Below are 13,660 nucleotides of genomic sequence, written 5' to 3'. Positions count from 1 at the left end.
CTATATACCAAAGCATGTTGCCTGTGAATAGAGAGAGTTTTAGTTCTTCCTTTCCAATCTGGATGCCTGTTCTTTCTTTTCCTTTCCTAATTTTCCTGCCATTTAGAATAGAAGTGGTAAGAGCAGACATCCTTGGCTTATTCCTTATCTTAGGGTAAACCCTTCAGTCTTTCACCACTGAGCATTATGCTAACTGTTGGTTTTTCATCGACACCTTTTTTCAGGTTGAGGAGGTCCTCTTCTACTCCTAGTTTGTTTAGTATTTTATCATGAAGGGGTGTTGGATTTTGTCAATGGCTTTTCTGCATCTATTGAGATGATCATGTGGCTACTGTCTTTATTCTATTGATGTAGTGTATTATATTAACTGATTTTTTTCTTTCATTAACCAACCTTGCATTCCTGGTAAATCCTACTTATTCATGGTGTATAACACTTTTTATGTTACTGGATTTGGTTTTCTAGTATTTTGTTGCAGGTTTTGTGTCTATATTCATTTCATTTCATTGTGGTTAAAGAACACACTTGGTATTATTTCAATCCTTTTTAATGTATTGAGGGCTTGATTTTTGGCCTAACGTGTGGTGTATCCTGGAGAATTTTATATGTGTACTTAGAAGAATGCATATTCTGCTTTTGTTGGGTAGCCTGTTCTACAGATGTCTATTAGGTCTAGTTTGTGTAAGTGTTGTTCAATTCTTCTATTTCCTTATTGATATTCTTCCTAGTAACTCTATCTACTATTGAAAGTGGAGTTTTTAAGTCTCCAACTATTATTGTTAAATTGTCTATTTCTGACTTCAATTCTGCCAGGCTTGCTTTATGTATTTGGGGCTCTGTAGTGTGTATATAATTGTTATATCTTCGATGTGTTGACATTTTTATCATTATAAAATGTCCCTTTTTATCTGTAGTAATTTTTTTTGTTTCGATGTCTGTTTTGTCTGATATTAGTAAAGCCACTCCAACTTTCTGGTGGTTGTGGTTTGCATGATATAGCTTTTTCATCCCTTTATGTCATATCTTTGAATGTAGAGTGTGTCTTCTATAGATAACATATAGTTGGATCTCTTTTTTTATTCAATCTGACCGTCTCTGCCTTTTGATTGGATTGTTTAATCCAGCCACGTTTTGTTTTCTATATATCTTGTGTCTCTATATCTTATACGTAGGAACGTTTTGTTGTTTATATATCTCACGCCTCGACGACTCCCACTGAGTTCCAGCACCAGGAATCCAACTGCCTACTGGACATTTCTGTTATGACCCACAGACACCTCAAATTTAATAAACACCTCTAGGATTGAACTCCTCTTTTTCTCCAAAGCTCGTTGGTTTCTCTTCTCATATTCCATATTCTGGTTAGTTATATCCAAGTGTCTAGTCACCTAAACCGGCAATCTGGGAGCTTTCCTTGGGTCCTCCTCCCTTCTCAACTCACCTTCCACTGTCCTGAGAGCTAGGCTTTTTCCACAAAGTCTCTGCCTTAATTCAAACCTTTATTGTTTGTCAATCCTCATCTTTCCCCACTGCCAATCCATTCTCCACATGGCAACCAAAATGACCCTTCTAAACCACAAATCTGATTATGTCATCCATTGCCAAAACCTCTTAATTAGCGCCACTATCATCTACAACCACGTTCCCCAACCCAGTCATTTAAGTACTACTTTTGTGATTTTTGCCATAACAATCATCATCATCATACGTTTATTTTCATAGTACCTATATCATTATTTGCTTTCCTAGATTTATTTCAAAAGGAAATGTGGTAACTGGTGTTCTTTATCTTTGTATCTCTTAGCACCAATCAATCCCATGCACATAGAGGCACTTATTAAATAATTGACTAACATATATGGATTAGAGACAATGTCTGTGAAATTGGCTGATGGATGTATTCATCACATTTAAGATACAATTTATTTACAACACACAAAACCTAAACAGCATCAAGAAAAGTAACATAAACAGTAACATTACTGTCCTAAAACAAACACTGCAGAAGTCTTTCATATAAAGAATAAACTCCTATGAAAAGCCTTTTCTCTCAGCAACTGGCTTGTTTTTCTTCTCTGAACAATGAGAATTTTGTGATTCATCATGCTCACCTCTTTCTGTAGGTCTAAGAAAATTCAGTCCATTGTGCAGTGGCTTTACAATCATGAAAGGATAAAAAGAGCACACATTCTATGTATTTATTCTCCCCTTTCCTTTCTCTTTCTGACTCTTATTTTTCTTTTGCTTTATTATCATTTTCTTACAAATTGAAACATTATATTCCATACATTTTAATAAACATCTCAAATTATTTTAGGAAAAAGTAGGAAATAAATAATAACATAAAAATGTTTTTAAGTATTTACAAAACTAGTTTTTTACGTAATTTGGTAAATAAAAATGAAAATTTTACAGTAATACTGTGCTAACTTTTTTCTCTATATTTGTCCTCTCCTGGAAGCAGGAAAACACAACCAGTTCGGATCCTTCCCCAAAGTAAGTGTCCACTCTAGTTGAATTCCATTTCAGATGACGGAGATTCTGATGTGGCTCTAAGATGACCACATGATCCCTTTGGCTGTCCTGTAACCAAGCACCTGCTCAAAACATTTAGCCTCATTTGCAGGATCCCAGCCCAGGAGTCCTGCTCACTACGAACAACAATGTGCCTGATGGCTAAAACACTGATGCATTGTGACGTACCAGAGTCTGCTGCTTCCAGCCATTCAGTCTGTTAACACAGTCAGTTAATTATTAGCTTCGAATTTCACTGTGAGAATGTCACAGAAGTGGGAATCTTTGACTAGTAGCAGGTGAAATTCAGACCAATCTACTGACATTGGTACCACCTGTAACATGTTTTGTTTACAGCCTTAAATCTTCTTTTGACTGGATCATGAAAACTGGGAGCTTCCACACATGTACCATCACTGACTGTCTTTGGACAACCAAAAATTATACTGTAAGTCAAAGGGAAACTAGGATTCAATTTGAAAAATTCTAACTTAAGGATAATTTCATTGAAGCATCTTCAATAAGGCTATTTATTTCAATAGCAATTGTCTAACAAAGAATTACGTCAGCAGGATTAATGTGAATACTTAGACAAATGCATCCATATTTTAGATTTCAATTAATCAATTACATTATCATTAGCAGAATGGCCAGACAGACCAATAGAATAAAATATAAAAATCTAGAAAAAAATAAATACATGTAAGTATTTGGGTGGCTTACGATTTGGGGAAAAAAAGTTAGATTTCCTAACTTGCCAAATGCCAGATTGATTAAATATTTAAACGTAGAAGAGGAACTCATAAAAGTAGCAGAAGAAAATATAGGTAAATATTTAAACAACCTCAGAAGTATAAAATGTGTTTCTAAAAAAGAATACAGTCAGAAACCATGAAAAGACTTCATTATATTAAAATTTAACATTGGAACATGAAAACACCATAGAAAATCAAAAGGCTGATGACGAACTGAGAAAATATTTGTAAAACACATAATAGGAAGTTGAAATATTTTGTGGGAGATCAAGATTTGGCCACCCTGAAATATACCTCTTTACCTTGATTGTTTTCTCTGACGGACATTTGACCTCCCCCGCTAACTGCCTAAAGAATTTGACATGGTGGCTCCTTCCTGGAACAGATCTTCTATCTGATGGCTGTAATATAATGTAAAATAGATGTTACAATAGAAAAGGCACCAACAAGCCCATCTTATTGGAAGTTCTGTCTCTCTGGCCACATTGCCTGGATGGCCCTGCGAGGAAAGCTGCCAGACAAACATTTACACTTATAAGGGAAATCTCTATTTGTAAAGGTATCTCCCTCTCTGTATTGGGAAGAGGGCGGATGACCTCATTTCTAGAAACTTATCAATGTGGAAGGTGAGGCCTTAAATCTGCATAATAACATTACTCTTGTTTACTGTGCTTTAGTGGTAATCTCCTGTAACTGACACCCCCCCACCCCCAACATCCTCCTTTGTCTTTAGCTGAAGATGGTATTTAAGACGAGAATTTCTGCTATTGTGTTGACAAACGCAGTGTTCCTGCTTTCTCCCATGTATACATGTTATTAAACTTGGGATTATTTTCTCCTGCTAACCTGACTTGTTAATTATTTGGCCAGCCATAAGAACCTTAAGGGAAAGGGCAGAGGGGGATTCTCCCTCTTCCCCTACAATTTCATCTTCAGCATCCAAGGCAATGTGTGCCAATTACCTGGATTCTAAATGTTTATAAAGGGAGTGTCTGGAAACCAGTTTCACAACCCTTAGCCACTCATCTACTCTGAGAGGATCAAAGGCGTGAAGCTGGAGAGGCTAGCAGTTGGAGTTGAGGGAATTTCTTTAGAAAGCATTGTTGATACACTATGGGTAACAACCCTGAGGGGAGAAATACTTAGTCTTCCTCTCAAGCCTAGCAAGAGATAACTTAAAAAAGACTTCTCAAGGAGCTTAGTAAATGCTTCCTGGAGTTTGCAGGTATCTGACTCAACCCTAAATAAAAAAAAGCCCACAAGTGAGAGACTGGCTGTTTGGGAAACCATGTTTGGGAAATAACTCCTCTCCCCCAAACCACAGGTCAGAGTACATGATTTGGAAAACACATGACTATCACCTGGGGGTCATTTTTAAAGGGATCAAGGAGGCAACACTAGGGCATCTGCTTTGGGTAATTCAAACCAAATCTTCCACTGAAGACAAATGAAAAAGCTAAGTAAAGGTATGTTTTAAAAGTCATCTTGAATGTGCTAAAAAGTTAATGAAATGGTGAGGAACTAGCCTGCTGAAATACCGGGAAAGCTGTAATCCAGTGTGGTGCGTCCAGCATTTGAAACCCCTTTGCCCTAAGGCGTATGCCTATCCAGCAACGGCAGCTGAGAGGCCAGCCAGTGGTCTTCACAGGCTCTTTGACAGAGAGAACCAAAAGAAGGAATCCAGAACCTGCAAGGAGCCAAAGCAACCACCCGTGGGTGTGAGCTGAACTCTAGGAGTAAGAGTAAACTGAAAGGAAACCATCCTGGGACTGGACTCGACTGGGTGGTCAAGAAAATCTCAAGCACTAAAATTGGATAAAGTTGATAACATGTTAGTAGCGCCCCCAAGGGCTGAGCAGAATCAAATAAAAGCACCTGCTGGAGAATGTAAAACCATTTTAGGCCTCAAATTTTCCCCCAAACTTTCAAAAACAATGTTCCACATATAATCAAAAAAAAAACAAGGCTCATAAAGAGATAAGATGACATGAACAAAACCAGTACAAATAAGAGACAACAGAAAGAGAACCAAAGGGCTACAAATTACCAGACACAGGCTATAAAACAAGTATGGTCACTATGTTCCAGAAAATAAAATTTTGGAATGGATCTGGAAACTTTAAAAAGTGATATACTAGATTTGATAAAGAAACAACAGAAATTCTACAACTGAAAGATAAGAAGGAAAAAAATTAAGAACTCAGTGGACAAGATAATGCACCATATTGTGCTTGAGTTTAATATTCAAATGAAGGATTGGTTTAATATTCCAAAATCAATCAATGTAATTCATCATATTAACAGAGTAAAGGAGAAAAATTGTATCATTTTACTAGATGCATAAAAAGCATTTGATAAAATGCAATATCAATTCATGATAAAAACTCTCAGCAAACCAGTAGCAGGAGACTTCCTCAATCTGATAAATGTCATCTATTAAAAACCAACAACCAACATCAGACTTAATGGTGAAATATTAAACTATTTCCCCCTAAGATTGGGAAAAAAGAAGGAATGACTGCTCTCACCATTTCTGTTCAACATTGTCCTAAAGGTCCTAGCCCCTGCATGAAGGCAAGAAGACAAAAGGCAAAAATAGTGGAAAGAAAGTTGTAAAACTGTCTTTATATTCAACTAACATTATTGATATCCTCCGAAATCCAGAAACAAATATCAAATATAAGAAGTAAATTTAGCAAGGTAACAGGATACAAAGTTGACATAGAAAAATAATTGTATATTTTGTACTAACAGCAAACATCAGAAAAATAAAATTTACAAAAACAATTCCATTTACAATAGCATCAAAAAACATAAAATACTTAGGAATAAATTTAACAAAAGATATGCAAACCTCTGCAATAAGATACCCAAGCCATAGCTAAGAAACATTATTTTTAAAAGTGAAATAAATGGAGAAATAAACCATATTCATGAGTTAGAAGACAACACAGTATTAGCATTAGGATAAACATATAGATCAATGGAACAGAATACAGAGCATAGAATAGATCCATACTTATACGGTCAGTTGATTTTTGATCAAGATAGCGAAACTATTCAATGGGGAAAGGATAGTCTTCAATAAATGGTGCTGGAAGAATTGGATATCCACCTGGGGAAAAAAGTGAACGTTGTTCAAAAATTAACTCAAATGAATAAACAATCTAAATGTTAAAGCTAAAACTATAAAAATTCAATAAGAAAACACAGGAGAAAATTTTTGTGACCTAGTCATAGGCAACAATGTCTTAGATATGATATAAAAAGGAAATACCATAGAAAAAAAGTTTTTCAACAGACTTTATCAAAATGAAAAAAGTTTTGCTGTTTGAAAGACACCATTAAGCAAATGAAAAGACAAGCCACAGGCGGGGAGGAAGTACTTGTAATACATACATCTGATAAAGGACTTGTATAAAGAACTTTTACAACAAGAAAAATAACTCAAAAAAAAAAAAAGGCAAGCTATTTAAACAGACACTTTACAAGAGAAGATATACAAATGGCCAATAGGCACAGAAAAAGCTGCTCAATATCACTAGTCATCAGGAAAATGCAAACTAAATACTCAATGAGATATCACTACACACATCAGAATGACCAACAACACAAAGACTGATGATACCAAGTGTTGGTAGAGCAACCAGGAGTCTTATACACTGATGATGGGAACACAAGCTGCACAATCATTTAGAAACTCTTTGGCTGTTTTAAGAAAAATAGTTAACATTTTTACATGTAGCATATGACTGAGCCATTCTTCACTGGGCATTTACCCAAGATAAATAAAAACATATGTCCACACAAAGATTTGTACATGAATGTTCATTGCAACATTTGCAATAGCCAAAAATTCAAAATGACCATTGACAAGTGGATAGATGAACAGGATGTGGTACATCCTCACTATGGAACACTACTCAGCAATGAAAAGGAATGAACTACTGATAATTTGCTACAACATGGAGGAATCTCAAAGTCATCATGCTGAGTTCAGGATCCAGACACAAAAGAGTACATACTGTATCATTCTATTTATATAGAATGCTAATTAATCCAGAGTAACAAAAAGTTGCCTGAGACCAGGGGTAGAGGGCAGGACAGACAGCAAGGGTACACAGGACATTCTGGAAGGTAATAGAAATGTTCTATGTCTTGATTGTGATGGTGGTTTCATGAGTAACTGTCAAAACTCATCAGATCATACACTTTAAATGGATGCAGTTGTATTTTATGAATTGTACCTCAATAAAGTTGAGAAAAAATTAATAAAAGGAACATTACTTAGATCACTTAGGTCCACTTAGATTTGTGTATAGATATACACATTCATGTTTGTGTGAAAAAAAGCATTCTTATATACTCTATGTACATGGCTAAGCAGTTACAATTTTGCCGGAGAATGAGCAACGTTGCAAATCCTTAAACGCCGCAGTGTTTCTAGATTGAATTCCTTGTTATTTTTTCAGTTTTTCCTATGAGAAAGTATATATACTAGACACAGATTAAGCAAGGCATTAGAACATTTTGGGTATGAATATAGTTTAAATGGACATGATTTTTAGAAAAATGAATTTAATCAACAGGGTTTTTCTTCCTGCTGTTAGACAGCTTGACTTCTATTAAATCATTGCTATTATCCAATTTGTTACAGCACTCTAAAGCGTTCATTATCTATGGTTGAATTATAATAATTTTAAAAAGCGGCCAAGGCATTTGTACTACATAATAAAGTCAATGAAATGTTAAACTTATGGAGAAAACATCTTCATTTTGTTTTTAAAGCAAACTGCTGAGGAAATTAAAGCTGTTCATCTTGCAAGGAATGCAAAATCTCAACTCTTAAAATGGACCGTTAGTAATTAGAGCTGGGCTGTCACCTGGGAGGGCTTCGCTGGCCACTTGCCAATAATTAGCTTTCCTCATAGAGCAGTATTGATCAGAATCACCTGGAGGGCTTTTAAAAATTCAGATTTCTGGGCCCCACCCCCAGAGGTTCCCATTCCGTTCTGAGGTGGGGTTGGTGCATTTGCGTTTGCAGCACATCCCAGATAAGGCTGATATTGCTGGTCTGTGGACCACACTTCGAGAATGGGGGTTGTCACGGAGGAAGAGCTGGGAAACTAGAATTGACAGATGATAAAGTCGGACACAAGTAAACAGGGGAAGGAATGATGTCCTCATCAATGCAAGCTACTCGCTAATCACTGAAGTAGGGTTTGGGGAGGAACCCGGAGCATTAAGTCATTGGTGGCATTTGAGCTGTGCCCTGCGGGACTGGTACAGAAAGAAGAAGCGGATGTCAGGTGAAGGAGATATCGGGGGCAACGGATCAGGAACAGCTTTGGAAAGTTGTCAGGGAGCAATGAGGGATTTGATCAAATGGAAAGCAGAGGGGAGATGAGACCAGAGGGTGGAGCCAGCTTGGGGCAGGGACACCCTCCTCCATGGCCAATGGGGAACAGTGCTCTGTGGAGTTTGAAGTGTGTTCTGCCTGCTGCGGCCGGACTTGGTTTTATGGGGCTTTTCTCCAATGCTGGTCCTATGCCCGTGCTGGTTCGTCCTTTAATCCCAAGGCTCCTCCTCACCATCTTTTATTCCATCATTCAACCCCCATCCGCACTTCCCAGAGGAGCTCAAGCTCTACTTCACGCTGTGTTCCTTCCTAAAGACCAAACTCACATTGAATTGTTCCCCCCGATCTACACTTGGCCAGACATTGTCCTTTTCTCTGATTTATAAGTATTTCTCATCTCTGCAGCCAATCAGAAAATTCCCTCAGGACAAGGAACACAATGCCTAGTTTGGGGCCAGCTGCATAATAAGAATTTTTTTAAAAAGCCTCACTGCTTGACTGGCAGGTTGCTAATATAATAAATAATCAATAACAGTTGTTTTTATTGCTTGTTTGTTTTCTTTACGACCATGGTACTCAAAGCTAGTTCCTGCACCAGCAGCATCAACATCTTGTGGGAATGTGTTAGAAATGCACAGCCTCAGGCCTGGTCCAGCCCTGCAGAATCACAAATGTGGGGGAGGGCAGTCATCTGCATTACACAAGCCTTCCAGGTGATTCCGAGGCATACTCAAGTTTAAGACCCACTGCTTTGTTTAAAGCCTGAATCTCAAAACAAGTTCAGGCAGCCTACAGACAGTATAGTATAGACAGTACAGTCTATAATCGAAAGCAGTGTTTTAAATTATAAAAATAATTTAAATAGGAACAAAAAATGATGCGAAGAGAAAATAAGGATAGGAAAACTTCCAGACCCAGCACTGTGCTTGGTCAACAAAATAAATACCCCCAAAGTCCTTTATCCATGTTAAAGGTGGGCCACCAACGTGGCTCTACGCTTTCTAAAGCAGCACAGTCAAGAAAAGAGCCATCTAGGAGAAGCACAACTATTCGGGGTAGTGAGACCTCCCTGTGGGTGCCACAGGGAGACAGCTGTGTAATGCAGAGTGTGATGTTCCCAACAACAAGCTTCCAGAAAGCACAGTGAGTCTCCTAGAAGGTTTCTCAATAGAAGCTGAGATGGCCACAGGCCAGATGAAATTCCACTGAGGGGATACTGCAAGGCAGGAAGACAAGCAGCTCTTGAAGGTCTGAACTTAAACCAGGGACAGACTGCAGGGTGCCTAGACCTACAGATGAACTGGAAGCCTCAGCTACTCCTCCATAAATACCCTTCCACTCAACTGGGCTTGCGACAGTGGGGTTGCCCTGGTACAACCATACGTGCCCAAGAGCTCAGGGGTGTCTCATTTATTCCTGAATTTTTTCCCTCTCAATTTAGTAAATGTGAAGCCACAGTGCTAATTTGAGGGGCTGCCTTAGCAACTCTTTGCAGAATAAAGGTCTCCGGAAAGAATTATTCTTTCAGCCAAAGAAGTTATTCTGTTTGTTTCCACTCTCCAGGTAAACATTTGTCTCAGTGTTGAAATGCACAACACCTAAAATCATAATTTTTAAAATGACCTTTAATTAAGGTTAGCCACAAATAAGAAAGAGGTTTGCTTTTATTATTTGCTCCACTGGAGGACTTGGTACTCACACTTGAGATTGCAATAACAAATATATATGAAATGTGAAACATAAAAAAGCCATGTCAGGGGCTGGTAATTAATTTCTAATAGGTTTCTATGGCCACATAATTTACATAGTCACCTGGGAGGGTAGGCAAATAGAACAAAATTGTATTTTATTTTAGTTTTATTTGATGATGTTTATTTCTTAAAATGTGTTTTTCAAGAAAGCTTAAACATTATAAAAAGTACTAATTAAGCCCCGCAATCTCAGGGCCAGGAGTGAAAGGATCCGGAGTGTTCTCCCTCCACTGAAATTACCCTGGAAGAAGAGCCATCAGGTAGAGTCTAATGTTTTAGGCAGGAGGCAGCAAACTTTTTCTTTAAAAGTTTTAAAGAAACTTTAAATACTAAATACCGTAGGCTTTGCGGGCCACATGGTCTGCTCAAATCTTCCACTGGAGCAGGAAAGCAGCCATAGACTATATGTCGACACATGGGCCTGGCTGCATTCCAAAACCATTCTACTTCCAATAACAGGTGGCTTCCAAACTTGGCCCCTGGGCTAAAGTTCACCAATCCCTGGTTTGGGGAATCCTATGATTTTCCCGCTGTCCGGGGGGAGAAAATGACCCAAAAAAGCCAAGTGACCCAAATTAGCAAACTCCTTCCTCACTAATCTCTGTTGTTAGGAAGTCCTCCCTGCCTTTGAAATAACAGGGCTCGACTGCTGGGATCTGTCCTCACTATGTTATTGAGCGCCGTTTCTCTAATGACGGAAGGAAGCCACGGCAAGACAGTCAGGGCACCAGTGCATTTCCTGTCCCGCAGACCGGAAACCTCCGTCACTGTGGACACCCAATCCCCCACCTCCACAGAGCTACCCGCCCTGTTGATTCCAGCAGCAGAGGGTCTCAGGCATGCGTCCCCTCCTCTCTACACCCACTACTGGCACCCTGCCATCCTCTTCTTCTGCCCAAGGTGCACTGCAGACTCCAATTTATTGGATTTTCTTCCTATTTACAGAGTTTTCTCTAATGCATGTTTCACATTGCTTCCGGATTGATCTTTTGAATGTTCCCTGTTATCTAGAGGCTAAAACCTACTATAGCACTTCAGGGACTCCCTCCACTGCTTGACCCCAGCCTCCTTCTCCACAACATTCTCAACTCCTTTCCACATGCCATGTGCTCACTCTCCTCATTTATAGCAAGTACTGCTAATTACCTCTCCAATATCCACGCTCCTCTTCTTCCTAAAAGAATCCTCATAATGTTGGGGAAGACAATGTACCTACATAAAAAACTGAATGTCCTACTCTAACACATAAAAAGAGGTGGCCAATGAGATATAAATGTCATTGGGGGGGTTTTAAGAAAAGAAAGCTTTACATGGGGTTTGTGCACATGGTAGCTGCCTTTTTACCCTTCCCTACATTTTTTTTCTTTCTGGAACTGTGACACAGTGGTTGGAGCTTCAGCAGCTATCCTGTGTCCATGAAGAAATCTTGAAGATAGAAGCCATGACCTAAGGATGGCAAAACAAAAACAGAAAAGGAACCTAGCTCCTTGATGATATCACCAAGCAATTACATTAGTCCTGAGCAACCCATTTATGGATTTCATGTCATGTGAGAAAAAAATAAAACCCTTTCTGGAAGTTTAAGCCACTGTTATTTCAGGTCTCTGTAGCCAAATGTAATCTCTAACTTACGCAATATCTCTGTGCTTTCTTCTAGCTATTCAGCCTCTTCAGAATGCCCGTCTTCTCTCTATTTTCCACTTCTCCATCTTTCAAAATACTACTCATTCTTCAAAACTTAGCACAAATGCTACTTCCTCCTGAATTACTCCTTCCTTCCACAGCTACCCAGTACTTTGTTTTCACCTCTGTAACAGCAGTACTGGAGTTCACCAATGAGCTCTGCCATCTACTAGCCACGGGATTGCAAGCACATTATTGAACCTCTCCAAGACTGACTTCCTTCATCTGCAAGAAGGGGATGGAGAAAGTTCTAATTCATATTATTGTTGGGAGAAATAAATGAGATAAAGCACATGAAACAGTATAACATCTGGCATACAGAAAGTACTCAATAAATGATTATGGTGATCATTATTATTATTATTGCCATTATTAGCTGTATCTCTATTGGTTGGCTCTAGATCTGTCTCCCTGACAGCAGAAAAGTACTTTGAGGTTGGGGCTGATGTCTTATTCTCTCCGTTATCACCATAGCACCTAATTTATAGGTTGGATGGACGAACAAATGGCAGTATTGTACCAGCCAACATGATAATGGCCAGGAAAGTGTAAAGCACTTTCCAAAGGACGTCCCTTAGACAATGGAAAAATTAGAAAGCAAACTTGATGAAGCCAAATGGACATTTTCTTCCCAAGTACAGCCCATTCATCTCAAATATCATTTTGTCTGCTTACAGAGACTTTCATCACTTGCAAGCTGGTGGAAGTGGTGATACACTTGTGCAACCTGAGCAAGCTCCTTGTGTGACAGGAGGGAAAATACACAAATCCATATTTCATCAGGCAGCAGTAGCCACTGTGAGAAATCAGCATCTCTCTTGTGCTCGTGGAATGGAACAAGAAACAGTGGGTAACTAAAAGTCTCGTGCAGAGAGGAGGGGTCACACATCTTCAAAATAAAGGAAATTAAATGCACTGCATTTGCACAAAGTGCATTTGCCCCACAGAGACCAGGTATCTTTCTTTTTTTCCTTCTACCTACCTCAGCCCGGCTCATGCACAACACAGAGCCCACATCCCAAAGTTTGGAAACCAAAATGAAAAACATCAACAGAGAAACCCAACAGAGGATTTTTAACCCCCTCTGGGTTCATATGGCGCAGAGTCTCATTGGCATCGGTTAACCCCAACTCAGGGCCTCTGTCCACAGATATCACTGGTGGCTGGCGAGGAGGAGCCCTGATCATGGTTCTGTGGTTCCATGTTTGACTGAAATCCCACAGCCACAGCCCAGGCCACATGCAGAGGTGTGGCCTCAGCTGCTGGTGTTGGAAGGAGCCTTGAACTGGACAAAGAGTCTTGTCACCAGCCTTCTTGCCCCTTCCATGGATCCTCCAGTTTCTTGAGAAATTGGGTTACTATTGAGGTTGGATGAAAATTCACTTCCCAGATGAGACTTTTATTAGGAAATTTTTCAGACTTCCTCATTTTGGAGATCTCTCATAATATCACACAGGACTGGTCTTCACCTGGAACTTCTAGTCCTAAACCACATATTCTCTGAAAAGCCGTAATCCCAATTTCAGCATGGTGCCCTTCTGGCTTTCAGTGTTAACTCTAAGAATGATCATACTTCATGTCTTATTGTTGCTCATTCT

General features: G+C 39.0%; 1 protein-coding gene across 1 annotated transcript in view; it reads right to left on the bottom strand.

Annotated features, from left to right (window-relative positions):
- LOC147914354 (uncharacterized) overlaps positions 1–13,660 on the bottom strand; it is a 119,090-nt gene that overhangs the window by 79,195 nt on the left and 26,235 nt on the right. Inside the window, 1 exon segment of the mRNA XM_087444430.1 lies at positions 12,738–12,885. Within this exon segment, the coding sequence (XP_087300556.1) occupies positions 12,738–12,885 (148 nt within the window).

Source organism: Ceratotherium simum, chromosome 20 (genome assembly GCF_057802395.1).
Source record: "Ceratotherium simum simum isolate JZ-2026a chromosome 20, ASM5780239v1, whole genome shotgun sequence".
In the NCBI taxonomy this organism is placed as follows: Eukaryota; Metazoa; Chordata; class Mammalia; order Perissodactyla; family Rhinocerotidae; genus Ceratotherium; species Ceratotherium simum.
This window is presented reverse-complemented; position numbering and strand designations above follow the sequence as displayed.